Genomic DNA, 25,876 nt, shown 5'->3' with positions numbered 1-25,876 from the left:
ACTGCTCTTGCATCCACTTCCATTATGCCAGTTTCTCCCTTGGCATCATTGCATGAAAAACTGGCTGATCCACTGAACTAATGCCTCCACAGCACTTTAACTGGTGTACCTGTATTCCTCAGAGTGGTTGCACTTAATTGTGACTGATCGTAACCCAATCCCTGGACTGCAAAGACACAGATCCTCGGTCTCTGGTAGAAGCAAGCACCTGACCAACTGTAGCCAACCCTATGGACAGGAATTGGTCAGTTCCCTTGAATGACTATGGCACTACCCTCTGACTGATCACAAAATCCCTTCACCACATTTAGGGGCACTCCCTTTGGCTTTCACACATGGTCATTTGGTTGAATCAAACACTCCTGCAATCACTACTGTTTGTAGCAGTCTTCTCCCACCTTCTCTTTGAAGCCTTCTTCTAGCTTCCCCCATCTTATAGTCTCCTTATTTCTCTTGCCCTTCTCTCAGTCTCCTCTTCCTCCCCAAACTCTTGTAGCCTTGTGAACCTAATAGCAGCAAACACAGGAGAGATACAGACTGGAGGAGCAGCCCCTCACCAATTCTGTCAAATCCAAGTATGGGTGGGTGAATTTTCTCTGATTCATCAGTCCATGATTAGAATTTTCCTTTGAGGAACTTGGGGGCTGATTTTCTGCCCTTGTTTACTTTAGTGCTAATTCAAATTCTTCCAATGAAAATGGATGCGCACGTGAACAGTGAGAGAAACTGTCTCCATGGCATTTTATTGGTTCAAAGTAAAAGCAATGTATTATTGGCATTTTGTAATGCGCTGTGAGAGAACTGGAGGGTTGACTTGAAAACACTGGGTTTCCAGAAATTGACTGATAAATTATACACCATCTCATCTGAAAATGTAACTTAAAGATGGATCTCTAATGCTGCATGTGAATCTACATTTTAAATTGGTCTAGACATATCTGGGAGGGTTTTGTTTTTGTGTATACATCCATGTAGAAATATGCATGAGTGAATTGAGATCCTCAGAGGTCTTCAGAGGATAGAGGCATTTCATTTCTGGAGCATGGGGCTGGTAAGTGTTGCAAACCTGACATAACTAAAATGCTTGGCATTTTCACCTCTTCCAAGTCACTGGCACAATTACTTTAAATAATTTAGTGCTTGTGTGGCACCTTGACATGCAGATTGCTAGCTAACACTTAACAGAATGCCATTTAATAATATATGCAATATCTAAAGTTACAAATTATTTGAAGATCTTTCAGCACAATGTTAATCACAATTATTAAGAGACTTAGATCTGTAACATTGACACTGTATACACTACAGTGGTTGCACCAGAATAAAAGCTACAGCTCAGCCTTCAAACTAATTTCCTTCCACAATTTATGTTATGTTGGAACTGTATAATTATAGATCTATCCAAAAGTATTGTTAGGTTAAAAATCCTATGTATAACCTGTGTGTCTGTTCTACGAATTCACTTCCAGCAGTGTGGAGAAACAATGTCTAATTAAGTCTGTGACTTTCCTGGACTAAAAAGAAATTCAGAATAAATCAGCTAGTGTTTTTTTTCTATGCTGTGAATGCAGTGCAAAAGTAAAATGAATGCTGCTTTATATGGTTGAAGAATCACAAACAAAGGCCGAACCTTACCAGAAATCAGCTTTCTCGTTGGATTCCATGGAGGGTTTCTATCTGCGAGGCCTAGACATTTTTCCTGTGCCTTATCCCAAACCCACCTCACTAACCAGATACCATCCCCAATGATGCCCCTCAAATCCAATGCTAGCCCTATTCTCCCACTTGCCATAGGCAGAGGTACTTGGTACTGCCAGGTTATTTTGGGATTCTTGGTGCGGGTGCCATCTTTAAAGGGTTGTCCTGCAACTTGTAAAGGGCTGTCAGTCTGGAGCTGTCCTGCACGGTTCATGATGTTTGCCCAGATATGGCAGATTAGGGGAAATTGGTGTGCTACGTTGTGGACAGTGACTGGTAGACAAGGTAATGTGGAGGAGGGCTGTCTCCATCCCACAGGACAGGCATAGAAGGCCATACATCAGGTTGATTCAAGTTAGCCACCCAGTTCAGTACAAACCCAACTGTCTGGAAGAATGTGTAGCAATGTTGCAAAATGGTCAATGACCTTTCTGCTCTTCCAGGGTAAGCGCCACCTTCTTGCATCTGCTACTTCACACTCAGTCTATCTGTGTGACTGTACCCCCTCCCACTAAGGCTCATGTTCAACTCCTCTCACTGCTACAGGCAACATCTTCTCTCACTTGCTTCCCTCACCTCCTCAACCCCACCATGGTCTATAATCCTGCATGGTTTCTGTGCTGCCTACTCACTCAGTCTGGACACCACCTGTCTCCAATTTACACCATGCTATCAGCTGTGCCATCCACTTTTGCTTCACCTAATCCCTCCCGTAGCAGGCAGAAAGAACCAAGATGGGTGATGGAGTGCCTAACACATGGCTCCTCACTCTCTACAAGGCATTCTGACCATGACCACCTTGAGCAGCTGCTAACTGACTACTCCATGCCCTGGACCGATACCAGATGAAGCCCTTGACTGATTAGTCCTAACCCTCACTTCCTGACTAATATGCATGTATCAGCAGTTTACATGGCAAACTTATTGCTTCAGTCATAGTCATAGGGTCAGACAGATCTACTGCACAGAAAAAGGCCCTTCAGTCACTGAGTGTGCTGGTAAAAATAAGCACTTAACTATAAATAACACACCTAACATAAATCTCTAACTATTCTAATCCCATTTTCCAGCACTTGATACATAGCCTTGTATAGGTAAAAACAATGACTGCAGATGCTGGAAAACAGATTCTGGAGTAGAGTGGTGCTGGAAAAGCACAGCAGTTCAGGCAGCATCTGAGGAGCAGGAAAATCGACATTTCGGGCAAAAGCCCTTCATCAGGAATACAGGCAGAGTGCCTGAAGGGTGGAGAGATAAATGAGAGGAGGGTGGGAATGGGGAGAAAGTAGCATAGAGTACAATAGGTGAGTGGGGTTGGGGATGAAGGTGATAGGTCAGAGAGGAGGGTGGGGGCCCCCTATGCTACTTTCTCCCCACACCCACTCTCCTCTCATTTATCTCTCCACTCTTCAGGCACTCTGTATTCCTGATGAAGGGCTTTTGCCTGAAATGTCGATTTTCCTGCTCCTCAGATGCTGCCTGAACTGCTGTGCTTTTCTAGCACCACTCTACTCCAAAGCCTTGTATGCCTTGGCATCACAAGAGTACATCCAAAAGCTTCTTAAATGCATCTTCAATGTTATTAGGGTTTCTACCTCAACCACTCTTACAGGCAGTGAGTTCCCGTTTCCCATTACCCTCTGGGTGAAAACAGTTTTCCTCACATCCCCTTTAAACTTCCTACCCTTCATCTTAAATCTATGTCTCTGCTCATTGATCTCTCCACCATGAGGAAAAGTTTATTTCTCTCTATGATAGCTATGTCATTCTTAATTTTATACATCTCAATCATATCCCTCCTTAGTCTCCTCTGCTTCACAGAAAACAAGTCCTATTGCCCTGGGAAGGAAAATGGAACTAACTTCAAAAAGGTGAATTTGTATGTGTCACATACATAGCACTTGGGGCTAAATGTATTAAAAGGTGTAGGGGCAAAGCAGGATCAAGTAATTGCATGGGAAGATCATACCAAAGAGTGGAGCCTTCAAAGGGACAAACTGCCTACTGCTCCTATTTATTACATTTCTAACCAATCCCTCTTCATAACTAAAACTCTCCAGCTCCTCTTCAGGCAAATGACCATGTCTAAAAGTCCAAGGGGAGCAGTCCTTATTGGGGTGAAGGAGGTCTATGATCAATCAATGGTATTGCAACAGTCGTCAAGGAGCTCATATGATTCCAGTCCAGGGAGTTGGTCATGATCAATCAAACACTTGGTCTTCCCAGAATCCAGGGAACTGGTGCATTTCCACTTCAGAAACTGGACCATGGCCAACTCTACTGGTAAAGTGCACTCTATTCAGAAGTCAATTGGGGTGCATTCGAAATTAGATTAGATTAGATTACAGTGTGGAAACAGGCCCTTCGGCCCAACAAGTCCACACCGGCCCGCCGAAGCGAAACCCACCCATACCCCTACATTTACCCCTTACCTAACACTACGGGCAATTTAGTATGGCCAATTCACCTGACCCTGCACATCTTTGGACTGTGGGAGGAAACCGGAGCACCCGGAGGAAACCCACGCAGACACGGGGAGAATGTGCAAACTCCACACAGTCAGTCGCCTGAGGCGGGAATTGAACCTGGGTCTCTGGCGCTGTGAGGCAGCAGTGCTAACCACTGTGCCACCGTGCCGCCCACAATACCCGGCTGATACATGGAGGGGACAGAACAGGCCCTTAAGCCCTTAAGCCAAATGTTGGTGTAGAGGATGAGCCAGTTTCACCTGCAGTGAGATAAAAGGAAGTACAGCGTTTGATGGGTGTGGATGGAAGAACACTTAGTAATAAGATAGTGAGGTGTCCCTATTAATTGTGTAAGAAATGTAGAGGGAAGGAAGGGTTAATTGTTTGGGAGGATGAAATGGATGAGAGCCATTGGATAAGCATGATATATGTAATAGTTAGAGTTATTTCCATAATCCTTGGTGAGAGGTGAATGCAGTGTGTTAGAACCCTCATTGATTTTCATTATTTTTTATTTGTTTTCAATTTTCGTTTGGAACTGTGAACTGAGAACTGTGAGCTGAAGGTGACCCTTGGACTGTGAACAGCTTGTGTTAAATATAAGCAGAACAAACAATCTGTGGTTTGTTTGTGAGGCCAGACCTGGAAGTTGGCCCATGGGCCAATGTAACTGGAAAACCAATTAGAGGGAACGCTGATCTGTACATCAGTCCTATAAATGAATTCCTATCTTCATCATTTCTCATCTCTACCCAAAACTGCCTCTACATATTGTTTTATTGAACTTAGGTCATCCCTCCCTATTTTGTTACTATTATCATTAACAGAGGCACCCCTCCACTTCTTACTATCCTTTCTGAATGTCATGTAACCTTCAATATTCAGGTCCACTCTTTGCCAACCTGCAACCATATCCCTGTAAATGGCTTTTGGATTGCACTTCGTATCCATGTTTATATTTCTCTCTTTTTCACCTCTGTTTTCTGTTTTCCGTTTTTTACTTGATCCACCTTTGGTAAATCCTAAAGTGTTCCAAATCCCCAGGCTTACGAATTTTATTTGCAACTTCAAAAGACTCTTTTCACAGAATTCCTATAGTGTGGAAGCAGGCCATTCATCCCATTGAGTCTATACCGACCCTCTGAAGAGCATCCCACCTAGACCCACCCCCTCAACACTATCCCTGTAATCCTGCATTTACCATGGTTAATTACTGACCCTACACATCCATGAACACTACAGACAATTTAGATGGTCTATCCACCTAACCTGCACATCCTCAGGACTGTGGGAGGAAACCCAAGCATGCAGAAGAAACCTCCACAGTCATGGGGAGAATGTGTAAACACCACACAGCCGCTTGAGGATGGAATTGAACCCAGGTCCCTGGTGTCGTGAGGTAGCAATGTTAACGACTGAACTCCTTTCTTTGCTCCAATATATTCTTTCAATTTTCTTCTTAGCAATGGTGGGATTACATTTTCCATTGGAGTTTTGTGCTTCAAAGAAAAGTATACTTGTTGTAAGCCACGTATTATTTATTTAAATATTATCCATTGCCTGTCTACCATCATAGCTTTTAATGTAATTTCCCAATCTACCACACTTAATCCTTCTTTTTTTTTAGTAACCTTTGTTTAGATTTAGCCCTAGTTCTAGAGTAAACTATATCATTTCAATTTAATATAGAATTTCAGCATATTATGGTCACTCTTCCCTAAAGGCCCCCTTACACAAACTTATTAATTAACCATTTCTAACTAGACAATGCGAGATTTAAAATAGCCCATTCTCCAGTTGGTTCCTAATTATATCATTCTGGAAAACCATCTTGTATACATTCCAGGAATTCATCCTCCCAAAGCATTAATGCTAATTACGCTTGTACAATCTACATACAGATTAAAGTACCACATGATTACTGCATTACCCTTGTAATGTGTACCTCTAATTTCCTGGTTTATGCCATGTCCTGCATTACCACTGGTGTTTGGTAGGCTATAAATAATTCCCACCAATCTTTGTGGCTCTTTCCTGGTTCTTAGCTCTATCAAATTGAATCTATTTTGTGGTCTCCAATCTAAGATTCTTTCTCACTAACATACTGACCACATCCTTTATTAACAGCAGTAATATTTTTCTTTTCCTATTCTTTCTAAACATTGAATGCCACTAAACATTCAGTTCCCTGTTTGGTCATCCTTTAGCCAGATCTTTGTAATGACAATTAGATTGCAACCATTTACTTCTGTTTGTGTTGTCAATACATCTACTTTGTTACAAATGCTACATGCATTTGGAGAAAGTGCCTTTTATTTTGCCTTTTTTAAAAAACATTTATTTCATATTTTAACCCTCTGTGATGTTGACTTTTGCTTCCATTATCTTCCAATGTTGGTCACTATTTTTCTTCCAACCTTTACTAGCTTTGTTCTTCTCCTTTCTGAATTCCTATCAGATTTCATTTCCCTTACCAAACTTGTATTTGTACCAGAATTATATTTGCAGGCATATTCTATTTTGCTCAAAAAGCATACAATCTGCAGGCAGTCAATGTAGTCAGTCAATCCATGCAGCATTTTATGAATTACTTCTTTGGAAATAGAACTGATCTGACTCAAGATTGGGATACAGACAGACTCTAACCTCACACCTTTAATGCATTGTCTGAGCTGAGGTGTCACCCTTTATCTCGAGAATGTGACTGAAAAGAAGTTCTGGGATTTACATATTAATGATCCGAAACCTGCAACCCATTCTAAAAGATGTAAGACTTAACAGCAATCCAGGTTTGTTCAATATATCGTTTCAGTTGCATGGCACTGTAATCCTTTGCTGTAAGTTCTATGTCTTATGGTCTTATGCTCCACAGCTACCTGATGAAGGAGCAGCGCTCCAAAAGCTAGTACTTCTAAATAAGCCTGTTGGGCTATAACCTGGTGTTTTGAGATTTTTAATTTTGCCCACCCCTTTCCAAGGAGAAAGTGAGGAGATCAGAGTGTGTGCTGGGAAAGTACAGCCAAAATAGGGAGCATCCAAGGAGCAGGAGAATCGATTTTTCAAGCATAAGCTCTTCATCAGTTAAACCCCAGTCCAACACTGGCACCTCCACATCATGTTTAAATCCTGCTCAAGTATATTAGTAAACTGCTCTGAAGGATATTGGTCCTGGTCATGCTAACCCATGTTTTTTTTATAGAGTTATGCCAGCCTCAAAATCTGTCCTAATGCCTCAAAAATGTAAAGTCTACCCTCCTGCACTCTCCCTCCAGCTACATGTTCACTTATTCTACCCTTATTTTTCTACTCACCAGTACACGGCACTGAAAGTAATCCTGGGACTACCGCCTTTAAGGTTTTGTTTTTGATCTCTTTCCTCTCAAAAATCCATGTTCAGCGCCTCCTCTGTCTTTCTAACTATCTCATTGGATCATAACATCTGGCTGTTCACTCTCTTTTGTAAGCACGTCCAGCAACCACAATTGTGAAATACAAAATCCTCAAAAACATATCTATTTGGGCTTACCTGTTATAAAATATTTTCTTAGTGAGAGTAATTCAGTTTGTCCCAATTTCCTGTGGCCCTGCATTTCTTTTTCTTTGTGGTACTTATCTAATTCGTGTTTGAAAACTACAATTAATATTGTCTCCGCCATAAGACATAGCATTCTGGATCCTAACCACTTGCTTCATAAAGCATTTTTTCCTCATATTGTCTTTGATTTTTTTTTGTCATGCACATTAAATCTATGACCTCCAATTCTTGGTAGAAACTGGGGTCAAGGAAATTTGTTTCTCGCTATCTACTCTGTCCAGACCCCTTTACAGCAGAGGCTAATATTGAATAGTATGTACCCTACTATGTGTTGATCCGGGAACAGTACTGTAAATATTCAAATATAATAGAATCATCTGTATGTATTAATTATCTTATAATTTGCAAGAGGAAAACCATTTTTCTCACCAGTCAGCTTTGGCCTATATGTTTATGGAAGTACTTTAACAGACAACTGTTGGGTTTCAAACATCGATGGGAATTTTACAGAAATAGAATTTTGGTTGGTGCTCCTCAATTAACATTTTTTTCTACGTTGCTAAGATTATAGTAAAGATTCATGACAAATTCAGGATTCAACCTGAGACCTGAGTTCCAAACTAGAGGTATTGGGCTCGAAACATTAATTCGGTTCTCTCATACAGATGCAGCCAGACCTGCAGAGTTTTTCCAGCAATTTCTATTTTTTCTTTTAATCGCCAGCATCCACAGTATTTCGCTTTCAATATAAGAACACAAGAACTAGGAGTAAGAGTAGTCCCATTGAGTCTGCTTCACCATATAATACAATCATGGCTGATCTCATCTCTGCCTAACTCCACTTTCTTGCCTGCTCTCCATAACCCTTTAACGCATTACTAATTAAAAATCTCTTTATCTCCTTCATAAATTTATTCAGGTTCCTGGAGTCCACCCATATTCTGGGGTTTTCAATTCCATAGATAAATGGCCTTTTGAGAGAATTAATTCCTCCTCAACTCTGTTTTAATTCTTCCACTCTCGTTGCCCTAACTGTTTATTGTAGAAAAATAAACTTTCTTCCAAACAAAAGGCCCTTTGTAAAGAAAAACCTGGAAATTCATGTTCCAATGGAAAGTAAACCTTTAAATGTTTATCATGCATCGCCATACTATACCTTGGCATTGACAGAAGATTAAATTTAGCTCTCACACTTGTGTTTAAATTATTAACATAGCAAGTCATTCTAAGACAACTTGGGCTTTGGTGCATGTACATTCGCTGCCACATGGTGAACTCTCGATTGGGTGGATGTCTATTACTGTGTGTATACTTAACACTTGCTACACCTCAAGAATCTTTTTTAATTCCAAAACAAATCAACTCATATCAATAGGGAATATAAATTCTTGGAGGATAGCCTAGAATTTACAAATCCTTGCCTACTTTTGGACATCATTGCCTGTAAAATGATCCCAAGAAGTAGGGAGAGTGCAGGATCCTATACTGAGAATTAGCATCATCCTCCAGTCATAGTCTACCTCACTGCTCACCAAGTTGCTGTCTTGGCTTCATGTAGGCACTACAATGGAGAACATAAGAATGTCCAGACTATTTTTCTGGGGTTCATTTGATGGGCTTAGTAGATAAGGGCTGAATGTTTTTGGTATTAAGAGATACTTTAGGAAAGTTTAGTGCAGTTCCCTGGAGACAGTATTGTAATGTATTGGTGCATTAATGGTATTCAGTGCTGTTGTGTAATTTGACAGGAAATCAGAGATGAGGTGTTTACATGGAAATGAATATGCTGTTGGTGTCTGGGATACAGTCCAGTCACCATCTGTTATTTGAACCTTGATCTATTCCTGGCTCTGCCATGCATCACCAATGCAAGGGTAATAACTGTGCTTCTCAGAGCCCTCTGAGAAATACAATGCAGTGGGTCTTATGAGGAAATAGTGGGAAAAAGATTCATCAAAGGGAATGCCATGGAAATCCAACTAGGTGTCAACACCTGGAAAAGACTGGCTATAAACGGGAACTAGAGTTTGATCAATTGTAAGTGGAAGGAGAAAGTTTAAGATTCAATAGTAAAATGGCTGATAACTTCTGTTAACATTCAATAAACAGTGTAAAAAGAGATAAAAACACACAGAAAACAGCTGCGAGCAGCTACTATGAATAACCATTATCATAACACTTTAAAACCTAAACAGGTGTTCTAATTCTTGTCATGTATGAAGCTATTTTTTATCCATTACTCCCTCACTTACCCTTTGCTACCTGCATTGGTGCTAGATAAGAGCAGAGCTTCAAAGGATAAAGGAACTTCTGCATTGGATCCTGATTGGATCTAACCCCAGCAGGAGAACCAAGAGGAGCTAGTAATTGCTGTCTGTGGCATGTTAGGCTGCAAGCATTAGGATCTACCTTCATAGTTCCATTTACCCTAGCACTTTCAAAGCCCCACAGGGGTCAGAGGGCATCCAGGGTAGGTCATAGTAACATGTTTTCCAGGCACCTCTGAAAATTTTAAGCAGATGTCCATAGACCTTTTACCTGCAGGTCTCCACCTCTTTTTTCTGATTCTTGCAGCCATACAAGGAACTGAGTGATACTCAGGAAAATTGGGCCAAACATTGCTTCATAATGTTATCGTACCAAAAGATTGGAATATTACAAAACCATATAACACTAAAACATTTTATTAAAATTTCTCAGCACTTATAAAAAAATAGCTCCAAGTGAGAAACCAGGACATTGGAAAATAATATTGACAAATTGTCAACTAAGGCTTCAATCAGCACATTGGTGAAAGGGACGTTATCAATAAAATAAATTAGTGCTATTAATGATATTTTGACAATGAAGGAAATGTGACTACTAATGAAATATCAACCTGATATTCCAACTAATGGAAGAGAAACTGATGGTTTGGTTTACAAATCAAATGCTGACAGATAATACCCTCATGGAGGAGAAAGTGAGGGACTGCAGATGCTGGAGATCAGAATCAAGAGGGTGGTCCTGATAAAGGACTTATGCCCAAAACATCAATTGTCTTGCTGTCTGACCTGCTGTGCTTTTCCAGACAATACCCTCATGACAATGCTTCTGTGAAGTGATAATTGAGAAAGAAATTATTCAAATGTTTTGCAGTTTTAAAAGAATATTTTCTCCCTTTTTTACCATTTGTGGGATCTCAGTGTACGGCTTTTCTTGGCTAGGAGAGCAGCTGATATTTCACTGCAGGACTGAAGGTGCTCTGGATTGTCAAATGGAATATCCATTGGATGAAATTTTAACTCAAAGCCACAAGGTTGTTTCCCATCCCAGATAATATTCAAAGAAGAGTTCTGCATGATTTCCGGCCAACATTCTTCCCTGAGCCCACATCATATTAATTGGTAATTAATTACATGGCTGTTGACACTAATTAATTGCCATGATGTGTTTGCTTACAGAACACATTTTGGCAATTTATTGTCTGTGAATGTTTTAATGTTCCCATATGTAAATAATAACCTCCAAGCCATTCCTTACCGTAACAAACCACTAGAGTATAAGTTCAAATAACAAGTGATGTGGCTGGAGTTTCCCTCTTCCTCATGGTAATGCAGGTAATATATTGACGTGGAGAGAGAACTGGTAGACAGACAGGTAGCAGAAAGTTGGAATTAAAAGGGTCCTTTTCAGAGTGGCAGTCAGTGACGAGTGGGGTACCACACAGTTCAGTGCTGGGACCCAAGTGTTGAGAATATATAATGATTTGGACAATGGAATTGAATGCAATATTTCCAAATTTGCAGACAACACTAAGCTGGGTGGCAGTGTGTGCTGAGAGGAGGGTGCTAAGAGGCGGCAGGGTGACTTGGACAGGCTGGCTCAATGGGCAAATACTTGACAAATGCAATGTCATTTGGATAAATGTGAGGTCATCCACTGTGGTAGCAAATAAACAGGTTATGATCTGAATGGTGGCAATTTAGGAAAAGGTGAGGTGCAGTGAGACCTGGGCGTCATGGTGGAACAGTCGCTGAAGATTGGTAATGCAGGTGCAGCAGGCGATGAGGAAAGCTAATGGCATGCTGGCCTTCATAGCGAGAGGGTTTGAGAAGAGGAGTAGGGATGTCTTCCTGCAGTTACATAGGCCTTGGTGAGGCTACACTTGGAGTATAATGTACAGTTTTGCTCTCCCAATCTGAGGAAGGACATTCCTCCTATTGAGGGAATCCAACAAAGGTTCACTAGACTAATTCCCAGGATGGCAGGATTGACATATGAAGAAAGACTAGATTGACTGGGCTTGTACTCACTGGAATTTAGAATTATGAGGGGCGATCTCACAGAAACATATAAAATCCTAATGGGATGGGATAGGCTAGAAGAGGGAAGAATATTCCTGATGTTGGGGAATTCTAGAACCAGGGGTCACAGTTAAGAATAAGGGGTAAACAATTCAGGACTGAGATGAGGAAGAATTTCTTCAGTCGGCAAGTTGTGCACCTGTGGAATTCTCTCCCACAGGAAGCCGTTGGAGTGTTAGATATATTCAAGAGGGAGCTGGATGTGGCCCCTGCGGCTAAAGGGATTAAGGGGGATGGAGAGAAAGCGGGAGTGGGATAATGAAATTGCATGACCCGCCATGATCATGTTGAAGGACCGAATGGCCTACTCCAGCACCTTTTTTTATGTTTTCCACTTTATCGTATTACTCGGTTTCCATTTGGTCATAACTGTAGCGGAGGCTTGTTCTGATCTTTCAACAGCTGATTGATGGGGTGAACTGGACAAACACCTACACAGCAAGTGAAGAGCCTTGTTTACAATCACTAAGTGAGTTTCAGGTAGATAAAGAACATTTACTGGAGATACTACCGGGAAATGAAATAACAGATTTGGAGGAGGTGGGTGTGATGCCCAAAATCCCAGGATTGTCTCGATTATTTTTGAGGGCCCCAAAGGTGTACCGTTCCCCTTTGAAGTCTGCCAATATCTGTATCTTTGCAGCATCTTTTCTCTTCCTATCCTTGTGGAAGAAATCAGATTGCACACTGTACAGGCTCCATTGAAGTCCAACCAGAAATGGTCTTATTTATGTTGGAGCACCCCATTTTCCTTGCAAAGGCATCATTTTTGGATGCATGGGGCTAGGGTCCCTTTAAAATCGCATTGACCATGCCACCACTGTCCAGTAAGCTTATTGACACAATTCTGAACCCATCACTACCCCATTAATGTCAGACACAGGCAGTGAAGCCTCATTCCTCTGTGTGGGTAAGACAAACAGAATGGGCAGAACGTTTCCAGCATTTGGGTGCAAACTGGGAGGCAGGGGAACCAGCTTCAGAAGACATTCCTTCTCAATATAGTTCATGGCCTGTGACATTTTCCCAGTTGAGGGTTGTAAGACATATCCACCGAACACTCCAGTGAGGTACAAGCAGCTGATTAACAAAATAAAAGTTCCTACTGTTGGCTATTTTTTGAAGCTACTAGCATTTGAATGATAGTGACCTACCCCTAAACTTGGCTCTAGAAAGAAGCTGCCTGTGATGTATCATACTCAGACTAACAAACGTTCAGTTTTGATTTACTTATGTAATTTTATTTACATCTCTTCAGCAGACCAGAAGGAGCAGCAGCAACAGCAGCTCTTCCCACCACTCCTTTCCAACTGTTTAAACAAACCTATACAGGAAAATATATAATTTCCCAGATACAGTATGAGTAAACCAATATCGGCAATACCTAAATATTTAACCAGTTGGGTTGCATATTTGTTTTTTCTGTTATCACAATTAAACATATATGACCAAACCTGCTAGAGTAAGCTGCATTCCAAAAGAATTGAACCTCCTTCATACCAGTATGTCTTCAGCAAAAATATGATCATTTGACAAGAAATAATGAAAAAAAAGACTTCTTTTTCCTACATACATTCAGTAAATCTTTTTCCTTCTGTCTGGATAGTTCTTAGCATTTACTTTAATTTGACTCCACTGTTTCAACATCTTTGTGTCAAATCTAATTCTGACTTTGACTATGAACTCTACTTGATGGTTGGAACTGTGTCACTGACAGATTTGTCTTTAAAACTCTGAATCATTTTACTCTACTGTTTGTTCCATATTCCTTTAATCATTCAGCTTTTCTTTGGCTTTCACTTTCCCTCTGACTTACGCTTTGGGCTGAAGGAGGAATTTAAATTGTAGGAGTCTTTCCCACCTCTCTCTTTGTCATATTTCCTCTTTCAAGGAAATGATTTAAGCAACAGCGAAAACTTCCCTCTCTGATCCTTTGCAAGATATCTGAATACTTTCACAACAATCCCAATCACATACTTAGTCTGAAACAAAAATCGAAAACGTTGGAGAGACATCAGCTGGTCTGGCTGTATCTGTGAAGAGAAAGCAGAATCAATGTTTCAGATTCAGTGACCCTTGATCAGAACTAGAAGTAGTTTGTTTTACTTTATAGACATATTTTTCCTTATCACCTTGGAGGTTTTTCACCATGACCTTCTGGCTAGCACTGAACTCGCTAGGTTTCATGCCTCATATATCATCATCGCTTTGTCATGCTTTTCTTTTTCTTTGTGAATGATGTCCTAAGAGTGTGTTTGAACACTAATTTAGGAGTAGAGCAACCTTACTGTAACCTGTGAGGCTGTTCTGTAAGAAAATAGATTATTTTCTAGCCTACGTCAAAGGGAAACATGGAGATGATTGTCTAGTTTATCACCTTACGCATGCTATGGCAAAGGTTGTGCCATGGAGGTAATATCATTCCACTAGTAATCCAAAACTGGCGGCTAATATTCTGAAGATGCATGTTCAAATCCCAACATAGCTGAATCATTATAAAGTTAAGTTGTGATTCTTTGACTTCTGTTGGCACTGGAATTTTACGTTTAGCCTTATTGCTCTCATCTTCCATATGCTAATTATCTTATTTTCTGATTGAGTACAACTCTTGATTTTGATGCTTGATAATGTCAATTTTTGCTTTTATATTTGTCATAGGTGAATTTGAGGATTCCTAGACTTCAGAACTCGTTCTAGATCTACCACGACCTTGACCTGATGCTTTAACCTCGCTTGGAGAATCACTGTATCTTCTAATCCTGCACACCACCTTGATATGACTGACTTCTCGAAAGCACTTTGATTGGAAATTGAGGCATTTAAATGGTTGGTGGCTTCCATTCCAGAGGGGAAAAAAACAATAAAATGCCAGTAATATTTGGAAACGAGTGCTTTGGTTCTGCTAGGGCTTGATTTTGAAATATAGGAAATGAGTTAGACTTTCATAAATTTTACTGTTTTTTCTGTTTAAGTTGGCAATGTTCACATCTAAATATCTGACTCAGGGCCTGTGATCCGGCTGATATCTAGTGAACACCTCACAGCCAGTACAAGAGAAGAAATCACTTGTATTTTGCAACTATGCATTTCCATGCTATGGCTTGCAGTGTGTCGCAACAATCCAGCACACTGGCTGTTTTGTCATTGTGTGATTTCCAGAGCAGACAGACTTTAAGGCAGTTATATCAGGACATTTCCAGTATAAAGGTACCTGTCCCAACTTCAGTTCCCTCTTTCATACAATACAATACAAAATGTGGTGTTCTGTCAGTCAGTTATATGTCTGTAATGTATAATAACATCAGTGAACACATACCCAGATCTTTTGTCAGTCTGTGCTTTTACAGCAATACATAGCGATTGTTTTTGTTATTAAACTTAAAGGCTCCTGTCTCAACAAGAACCCAAATCTTTATGATATATGCTTCATGAGCAGCTCTCAAACTATAGCATTTGACCCAAGAGTATCACATGACTGATATTCACCACATTATGGCAATTGCTGAGGAACATGACAGTGACAGTGACTCCACTGAGAACAAACCTTGCTCAGACTGGTAGCATTATCCATCGCAAGCAGCAGTGCGGGTCAGCCACACAGCCCAGGTTACTGCCTCTCTTGCTGTGACGGTGGTGCAGTCTAAAGCTGGACCATCCAGAAGAAGATCAGCTCAAGGACATCCTGGAAGACCATTTGCAATCTTTTCTGACTGAATGTCAGTCACCTTCCACAAGGCATGCTGCAGCTGCTGTGCAGAAATAATAAAGACACACTAAAAATAGGCAACAAGGGAATGCACGAAAATGATTAGTGTGGAATATGAAATTATCTAATGTATAAATTTGGTGGATTTTAATTTCATGTTTGCAGTGTGGCCAAGCAAATGCAGTGATGGTCAGTGATGAAGGAAAAGGATGTTTTCGGATTGTTGGTGAGTGGAGAATTGGTGATGTGGTTACTGGTATCACACTCGGATGAGTTATTCGTGGAGAGTCCAGGCAGACAAAACTGTCCAGGTTGCCTCATCTTTTCCTCCACCTCCTGCTTTACCTCATTCCCCTGCTCTTCAGCTGCTTGCTGTAGATGATGGCAACAGCTGTCCCCTCATGCTGTCCAGATCAATGCAGCAGACCACGACTAGTCTCGACACCGATTCTGCTGGGTACAATCATTGCTACAGCACTCCAATATTCTAACACCACTGGCATGGCAGAATGGTTTTTGTTGTTTATGAACCATATGACATTGTGAGGGCTACACATCAGTATCATTAACTTTGACATTGTTAGAAAACCTTTATTGTCCAGTATATTCACCGTTAGGTCTCAAATTCGGATAGCACAACAGACTGCCGCAGATTAGGGATATCATGCCTGCTGCCAGGAGATGCCAAGCATTCTTTGCTGCAGTCATACACCAACTGGATAATAAAGAGGGCTAAATCTTTGTAGTATTGAGGATAGTGTAGGTTAGAGAATACGTGTAGAGTCCACAATGCAATATCCAAGCAACCAGTGATATCCTGCAGAATGAAGAAGCCTGAAACCCAAGTCAAGCTGTGTACTGAGTCCAACTCCATTGTGCAGCTAAGAGAAATTGAAATGTATATCTCAAAGAACTAAAGGTCTCAGTGACTCCCTTACACAGTAGTGACTGGCAAACAACTCTTTGTAGGCTGGCAGGAGATGGACACCTGAATGCCACACATCATGGTCACAGATATTTCTGCAGCCAGTAGAAATGAAATGCTTTCTGTGCTCCGATGAGCTATAGTTGTGGCTGCAATGAGGAGGTCTTTACTGAAATGCACTGCAGATTATGAAAATAATCACTTCATCAGTTCAACCTCAATGTTTCCAGAAAGGTAAAGGCCTATCAATGATGGTTAAACCTGCTTAAAGAACTGCCTTCTGTGTGTTTGAAATATTTCTAATGGTGCTTTCAATCTGTGGGTCAAGTGACAATTTTCTCCATAATTCCAGCAGGAGATCAGGATCACCAGCTTCCGACCTTACTGAGGAATTTCTGATCTGTTCAAGGGATGGAGCTTCCACCTCCCCAACGCAAAGCCATCAGTGCAATGGAGTGTGACTGGCTAGTTGCAATGGACATTTTGGATTATGTATTTTGGGATCCATCTTGTGAAATCCATGCCAAATCTCACTGTTCCTATGACACATAAATGTATAAATTAGGAGCCGGTCATTTGGCCACTTGACCCTACTTCATTGTTCAACAAAATATCAGAGCTGATGTGTTTGTGTTTCAAATCCACATTCTCAGTTACAATGATAGTCTTTCATTCCCTTGCCTAATAAGAATCTAATTACAACAAAAGCAGAAAGATCTGGAGAAGCATAGTAGGTCTGGCAGCATCCACTGCAAGAGAAACAGTTAATACTTCAAGTCCAGTGATCGTTGTCAGAACTTTGGTCACGTGACACAAAACATTAACTTTATTTCTTTCTCCACAGATGCTGCCAGACCTGTTAGTTTCTCAAGTGTTTTCTGTGTTTGTTTCAGATTTCCAGCATCTGCAGTTCTTTGTTTGATTTCTTTCCTTTATTTTAGAATGCATTTACCTCCATCTTAAAAGAAGATTCATTGATTTCATCTCCACTACCTTCTGAGGTAGAATCCCAAGGTCTCACAATTCACTGAGGGAAAACATTTCTCCTAATCTTAGATCACTTCTCTCTCATTTTCCATGCCTAGTCACGATAAAGTGCTGTCTGCATTAAACATGATTCCATTTTTTGGATTGAAGAGTGAGCAATAGATAAGTAGAACTTTTGAGCTTTATCTGATACATTGATTTTGATATCAAGATTCAAAGACACAAAATAGAAAGAGTTACTTATCTGAAGTTTAGTTTAGATTAATGTGCGGCATTTCATTTTGGTAAGGCCAACCAGGGCAAGATTAATGGGAGGACTCTGAGTATGGCCACACAAAGAGACCTTTTGGTGCAGGTGTAAGGTTCTTGAAAATGCAGTTGCAGGTAGGCAGGATGATGGAGAAGGCATTTGGCACGCTTACCTTTATTAGTCAGAACATTAAGTGTAGGAGTTGGAACATCTTGTTGTGGCTGCACAGGACAAGATGAGGCCACTTTTAGAGTACTGCATACAATTCTGCTCACCCTTTTATAGGAAGGATGTTATTAAACTTGAGAGGCTGCAGAAAAGACTTACAAGGATGTTGGGGGCCGGAGGATTTGAGTAATAGGGAGAAGTTGAAAAGGGTGGGTCTGTTTTCCCTGGAGCATCAGAAGCTGAGTGATAACTTTACAGAAGTTTAGAAAATCATGAGGGGCATGGATAACATAAATAGACAAGGTCTTTCTCCTAGGGTGGGAGAGTCCAAAACTAGAAGGCATAGTTTTAGGGTGAGAGGGGAAAGATTTAAAAGGGACCTGAGGTGCAACTTTTCCACACAGAGGATGGTGCATGTATGGAATGAGCTGCCAGAAAAAGTGATGGAGCCTCATAGAATTACAACATTTAAAAGGGAATCCGGGTGAGTACATGAATAGGAAAGGTTTAGAGGGATATGGGTCAAGTGCTGGCAAATGGGCCTGGGTCAGATTGGGTTGAAAATGTGTTGCTGGAAAAGCGCAGCAGGTCAGGCAGCATCCAGGGAACAGGAGAATCGACGTTTCGGGCATAAGCCCTTCTTCAGATTGGGTTGTCCAGTCAGCATGGACCGAGGGGGTCTGTTTTTGTGCCATATGACTTTACGACTCTACATCTAGGAAAGTGTTGGTTTTACATTCTCAAGACAGGCTTTCCCCACTTTAAGCTCTTCACTCAGGAATGTGGTACTGGACATGTTTCATTGAGTTTTGTTATTCATCAAGTTATAGAAAGATGTGGCACAGAAAGAGGCTATTTGGCCACTTTCTTACCCCTTACATCTCTGTAAAACTGATTTCATATATTCCGGTTTTACTTCAATTTCCTTGTGGAAAAAATGAATATCATGAGATGGCCTAATCTCACAACAGCAGCCCCTGTGTAGGTTGTTTACATGACTGTGGTGTGTGAGTGAAACACATTTAGTTATTTTCTCTTCTAGCTCATGTTTCAAAATGCATCTGTTGCAAACTTGCTTCCAAATCATTTTAATGGTGATGTTATCCCCTCCCTCACACCCACCCTTCAGAAAACCCAATCAAATCAAATGCTCATTATGAACTTCGTTGCAAGAGGATCTGATTTTACATTTATTATTAATTGGAAATGTCAGCGATGCAAAGTGAGAAAAGCGAATTTCAGATTTGATCAGTTACAGATTTTGGGTCCAGCTTCTATCAATTTACAAAACCACCTCAGTAGGCCCAGATACTGTGTTTCCAAGCCATTCAATATCAGGCAATAGTATGGCTCAATCCAATCCTTCTCCACCAGATAGCAAATCATGCCCATCCTCAACAGGAACGGGCACTGTAGGCACCTTTATGCTTCATAAAGCCAATACTTGAATACAGTAGAACAGCCTCAACTGACCAACGAGAGAATATCTAACTACCTCTCCTTATCATTCAACAACTTTGTCATTGCTGAAACCCCACTCCCACCATTCTGTGCGTTATCATTGACTAGAAACTGAACTGGGCCATACATATAAATAACACAGCGATTAGAGCACACTCACCATTGACTCCTCAAAGTGTGTCAGAGAAACATAAAAAATAGGAGCAAGAATAGGCCACACAGCCCTTTGAACCTACCTTTCCATTCAATATGATCATGACTAATCATCTAAACTCAGTAGCCTGTTCCCACATTCCCCACATATCTTTTGGTCACTTTAGCCCCAAGTGCTATGTGCAACTCCTTCTTGAAATCATACAATGTTTTGGCTTTGACTGCTTTCAGTGGTAACAAATGCCATAGGCTCCCCACTCTCTGGGTGAAAAGATTTCTCCTCATCTCAGTCCTAAACGATCAACCTTAGACTGTGACCCTGGCTCTGGACTTTCCTGCCATTGGGAGCGTCCTTCCTGCGTTGACTCTGTTTAGGCCTGTTCAAATTTACACAGGGCACAAATCAGGAGTTTGATGGAATACTCCCAGGTTTTCTAGATGGGTGCAGCTCCAACAACATTTAAGAAGCTTGGCACTGTCCAGGACAAAGCAACCTGCTAGACTGGTGTCCCATCCACCACCTTCTACATTCCCCTCCCCCCCCCTGTCTGCCACAGTTGAACCTTGGCTGCAGCATATATCATCCACAAAACAGCAGAAACTCACCAAGACTTCTTTACCAAGCTTCTCACCAAGCAAGCTCACCCGTTACTTGGAGCTGTACCACTGATCCTTCTTAATTGTCAGATCAAATTCATGGAACTTTGTGCAGCATTGCAAGCCTCAACACCTACACCTCACAGCTACTGCAGTTCAAGTAGGAGGCTCATCGTCACATTTGTAAGAGAGGGCAATAAATGCTGACCTTGTTTCCACTAGAATTGTCAGAGATGCTCACATTAGCTAGCACTTTGATAAATGCTTTGCCTCCAATTATGTAGTATTAGGTCAGAGAACCCCACAAATAAGGGGATATTACACTTTCTCAGGGAGGCTTTGAGGCTGTCCTTGTGAAGTATTTCCTCTGTCTGTAACCAGTTGCCATTGTAAAGCTTGGAATTGTGAATTCGCTTTGCATGTCTTCATTGAATCATAGAGTCCCTACAGTGTTGAAACAGGCCATTCAGGCAATCAACTAGGAGACAGAGAGGACCGCAGATGCTGGAGAGCAGAGTCAAAGTGTGGCACTGAAAGAGCACAACAGGTCAGGCAGCATCCAAAGAGCGGGAGAGTCGACATTTTGAGCATAAGCTCTTCATCAGGAATGTAGGGGGAGTCCAAGGCAGCTGAGAGATAAATGGGGGAGATGTGCGGTTGGGGTTGCAGATGAAGAGATTGAAGGTGGGTGACAGACCAGCATGAGGTGTCCAAGTGAATGCAGTATGTTGGAGGCAGGCGAAGGGGTCCTCGGAGGTAGGTGGGAGTCTGAATTGAGAAAGTAAGCACTGAGGTGGAGATGACAGAAGAAACATTTGATGTTGTGACGCACATTGAATTCATTGATGTGGAAGCATAGTGGGATGAAGGTGAGGCCTTTACTGAGGACTGATTGTTCAACCTCATTGAGGGGGAGATCTGCGGGAATGGTAATAACACTGCAGGGCTGGGGGCTAGGACCTGGAGTGGGGCTGGAGTTGGGAGTGGGTGCGGAGATTGTGTGTCATGATATAGTGGGTGACATCACAAAAGGATGTGACACACACCATGGGGGTCGGAAGTGGTAGCATCCGCTGGGACGGAAGTGACATTGTGTGTGACGTTCGCGATATTTTCAGCAGTGGCTGCGTGTTCGTTGGCGGTGTTCCGGTGAGCGATGTCGGTGGGGGTGGAAGTGGCTGAGGCGGCGGCAACTACTGGGTGGAAGTGACATTTCGGGTAGTCTTTGTGGTGGTTTTGGCCATGGTGATTCTTGCGGCAATCACGGAGGCAGCTGTTGGTGGCAATCGCGGAGGCGGTGGACCTGTCAGCAATTGTGGAGGCGGTGGTCCTGTTGGCGTTCTCGGAGGGGGTGGTTCTACTCGTGGAGGTGGTGCAGTTGGCAGTGATCCCGTTCTGTGGGGTGGTGGGGATGGAGGTATTGTCATAATTTGCCACGATGGTGATAGCTGTAATGGTCACGTGGCTAATAGCGTCCGAGCGGTTCCAGAGGCCGGGACAACGCTCTGGAATGTTTGAGGAATCACCTCCCCTCAGATTTAACTCTCAGCTCCTTTGGGCTCCACCCCCCACATTCCTGTTGAAGGGCCTATGCTCGAAATGTCCATGCTCCTGCTCCTCGGATGCTGCCTGATTGGCTGCGCTTTTCCAGCACCATGCGTGTTGAGTCATTCAGCCTAACAAGTACACTCTGACTCTCCAAAGAGCAGCCTACCCAGACCCGTCCACCTACTCTATAACCCTACATTTCCTATGACTAATCCACCCAGCCTGCATTACTTTGTTCTGTGGGAGGAAACTGGAGCACCCGGAGGAAACCCACGCAGACATGAAGAGGATGTGCAAACTCCACATAGACAGGCACCTGAGACTAGAATCAAGCCCGGGTCTCTGGCACTCTTAGGCAGCAGTGCTAACCACTGAGCCACTGTGCTGCCCGTCTTGACTCAGGTGTGTAGACAATGTGGCCCACCCATTGCGCGGATTGACTGAGAATTGCCTCAATTCTCCTTGCCTACAGTGATTATCCTGACAATAGGTTAACAATATATTGTGGAAGCATCACTGCTAATGATCTCAAAGATTCTGAGGTGTCTGCTCTACAAGGCTGTCAATGCTCTCATGTTTGTCTTCATCTTCTTTGTTGCAGACTCTATCCCCAAGGTATGAAGCTACCTGCTGGTGTGGAATTAAGATACAGGACAAAGAAGAAACTGCTTAACCTGCACCCTACCCAGTTCAGAACCAACATCACCTTATTCTTTGTTGTCAAGTGACAGTAAACAGATGACTCTTGGCACTTGCACCTGTACAGACTCAGAACCTGAGCTCCAAACTATTATTGACGCACTTACAAAAGCAAATGAGAGAATGGATCTGAGGATGAACATCCAGAAGGCAGAAGGCTTCTACCAGCACCGCCCACAACTCTTCTCACCCCCAACTATTAAGATCCACCATGAGCCTCTGGACCATAAAATTCAAAGAAGAACCATAGAAAAGTTAAAGCATTGATAGACGTCAAACAGTCCATCATTTCTGTGCTAACTGAATAAACTAGCCACGCATTCTAATCCAACATTCCCAGACCTAATCCTTGTAGGCACTTTAGATGCAAATCTGGGTTTCTTTTCAAAAAGCTGAGGATCTCCACATAAACCGGGCGGTGAATTCCAGGCACTCACCATCCTCTGGGTGCAAAAGCTTCTCCTCATCTCCCCTCTAATCCTTCTCCTGATCACCTTAAATCTGTGCTCCAGGTAGCAGTGTCACGAGCCTTCCTGAATGTATCAGGGAAAACACCAGGCAATGGTGGTGAATATGAATGGGATTGAGTTGTGCTGAATTAAAGGCATCTGTTTGAAAGGCATCTGTTTTGAAGGGAATGGTTCTGAAGGAGTTAGTATTAAGTAACATTCAGCCATTCTGATGCTGTCACACACAGTCCTTGGGTGGAGACAGTGCGTTTAATATTAACCTCCAAAGAGAGCAGATGTATTTAATACAACTCCCAAAAGTCCTGGTAATTATGTCAGATTAGTAATGTAGTTGTGCAACAAACCACCTTGTTAACTAGACAAGTGCCTTTTCTGTAAAGAGTGATATATCCTCCATCACTGAACATGAAACAGGCCCTAATACACAATATAGTCAAAGGAGGAGGAGTGGCAGCAATCTACCCAGTGCCAAATGCCATTAGAGGTGGCAGATGCCATAAGATGCCAGCAACAGTAGCAATCAGAGTAATACCACAGCATCCATGAAACTGTACCCAAAATGATCTTGTATAATAGTGTTGTTAGAGCAAGTTGGCACTCAGAAAAGCTGGAAATGACTGATTAAGCCTTTATTTTTTACACAAAGTATCTGATCCAAAGGTTTCTGCTATTAAGAATTTGTCTTGCTCCACCTTCTAAACGTTTAAAAGTTATGGCAGCCTAGCTGGCACCGTTCTCAGAACTGAATTATATTGAGGATTTACCTTAACATCTTCAAGATACAGAAGTATATTGAAAATTCAAGAATATGAATTCATTAATGAATAAACATATTTTTAAAAGAAAACAATCACGAAAATGAAAGAAAATGTTTGTCTTTTCATTATAACTGAAGTTGTATGAACATATGCAAGATAGTGAAACATGAGTTGCAGAGCTGTGGTCTCTTGGATTGTTATATCCGTTGAATTGTTGCCCTTGGAATAAGTCCCTGATAAACACTGCAGGTTATTTGAGGCAGGGAGACACATGCGCACTTAGTTACTATTTAACTGTTGGAAGCGGGTTTGCAGCCACACTTTCCACTTCATGAATATGTTATGATTCACTCATTAGAGCAGTCATTTCTAATCACATCAGTCATCAGGAAAGTGATCCCAGAGTTCTTCTCAGTTACCCAGCCAGGTAGTGACCAGCTTGGTGAACCTTTGGAAAACGGATCTTGATGGAAAGCTTTTGACTAATTCAGCGGCGTTATATTTAGATCATATGCTCAATTTTATTTGGAATTGACATCACCAAGTTGTAAATTCCTCATAAACCACAGTTCATGCACAATGTGATGACTCAGAGAAACTTTTCAAGGGCACAGTTTTTTGAAATATTATTTTCTCCCTGCAGAATCAGGTAGCTAAGGCCTTTCTGTTGAGCAATTAAGATATTAGGGTATCAGGTATATGTTTTTTAAACTTCTGATACCTATCCATCCCTGACTGGCTGAAATGCAACACTGGAAGATGTGAAGTATGATTGATAACATTTACAGCTGCATTGCCCATGAAGACAAAGGCTTGGTACAGAACATTGACTCAACAATATGATCTACCTTACACTATTTACTTTATTCATTCAAGCACCTGGTTAGATTCGTTGTTCTCCTAATGAAAATGATAAACAAATGGTCCCGTGCTATGATCCATGACCTGTCAATTTGCTTTCCTAGAGTCAGTTCAATCTCTTTTGCCATTATTGCAGAAGCTTAATTTCTTAATTGCATTAGGTAATTTTGATATTCCAATAAACGTGCAGTGCACCCCTAGAACTGAAATGTTAACTATTCCTTCTTTATTCTGTTATATTTTATAAGTGAAACCAGAATACTTTGGTCAAGAAATTTTTTTTTTAGATTAGATTAGATTACTTACAGTGTGGAAACAGGCCCTTCAGCCCAACAAGTCCACACCGCCCCGCCGAAGCGCAACCCACCCATACCCCTACATTTATCCCTTACCTAACACTACGGACAATTTAGCATGGCCAATTCACCTGACCTGCACACCTTTGGACTGTGGGAGGAAACCGGAGCACCCGGAGGAAACCCACGCAGACACGGGGAGAACATGCAAACTCCACACAGTCAGTCGTCTGAGGCGGGAATTGAACCCGGGTCTCTGGTGTTGTGAGGCAGCAGTGCTAAACCACTGTGCCACTGTGCCGCCCAAATAAACATCTTCAGTGATAAAACTGGTTCTCAAACATTTAGAGGTTTCAAATTGTCTGTTTTCTGTGAAATGGCTCATCAAAATGTTGCATAGTTTGTTTCTTTACATTGTAACTACCTCTAACATACACTTTACATCTTGTTAGAATGTTTCCCTATAGAACAATAACCTAGCTGTAATCCAATGCTGTAATGAAATTACAGAATGGTTACAGCGCAAAGCAAGGCCATTCAACCCATTGTATTTGTATCTCTCCAAGGGCAATGGAGCCTGTCCCATTCTCTGTCACACTACATTTTTTTTCAGATGCTTTCCCAATTCTCTTTAAAAGTCCTGATTGGATCTGCCCCCAACCACACTCGTAGGGAGGTCTTCCAAACACTGGCTGAACAAAAACATTCTCTTTCTACCCCATTGTCTCCAATTTTCTATTGCTTCTTTTGCCAATCACCTCCGTTGTCCTCTCATTCTCCTTCTATACTGGGAACTGTTTATTCCTATCTATAATGTGCAGATTCTTCATTATTTTAAACAATTTTATTAAATCTCCTTTCAACTTTGCCTTCTTTAACAAAAAAAACTTCAGCTTTCCCAATCTATCCATGTGACTGTAGTTTCTGAACCCAAGTTTTCTGTTCCTAAT

At 41.6% G+C, this 25,876-nt stretch overlaps 1 protein-coding gene across 3 annotated transcripts in view; it reads left to right on the top strand.

Moving 5' to 3' along the window:
• The window catches only part of LOC122552723 (tetratricopeptide repeat protein 7A-like), a 421,938-nt gene extending 398,218 nt beyond the window's left edge, over positions 1 to 23,720 (top strand). The window contains exons 21-22 of one of the 3 annotated variants that reach the window (XR_006312460.1): positions 14,706 to 14,873; positions 22,444 to 23,720. Coding sequence is in view for 1 of the 3 variants with exons in the window: in XM_043695624.1 (XP_043551559.1) it covers positions 14,706 to 14,744 (39 nt within the window). In the remaining 2 variants the exon portion in view is untranslated. Of the gene's footprint in view, positions 1 to 14,705; positions 15,223 to 22,443 lie in introns of those variants that run through there. The other 2 variants (XR_006312459.1, XM_043695624.1) reach the window with 2 other exon arrangements.
• The last annotated feature ends 2,156 nt before the right edge of the window (positions 23,721 to 25,876 follow it).

The sequence above is a fragment of the Chiloscyllium plagiosum genome, chromosome 9 (genome assembly GCF_004010195.1).
Source record: "Chiloscyllium plagiosum isolate BGI_BamShark_2017 chromosome 9, ASM401019v2, whole genome shotgun sequence".
Taxonomy (NCBI): domain Eukaryota; kingdom Metazoa; phylum Chordata; class Chondrichthyes; order Orectolobiformes; family Hemiscylliidae; genus Chiloscyllium; species Chiloscyllium plagiosum.
Note: the sequence above shows the minus strand (reverse complement) of the source record. Positions and strands in the feature narration are given on the sequence as shown.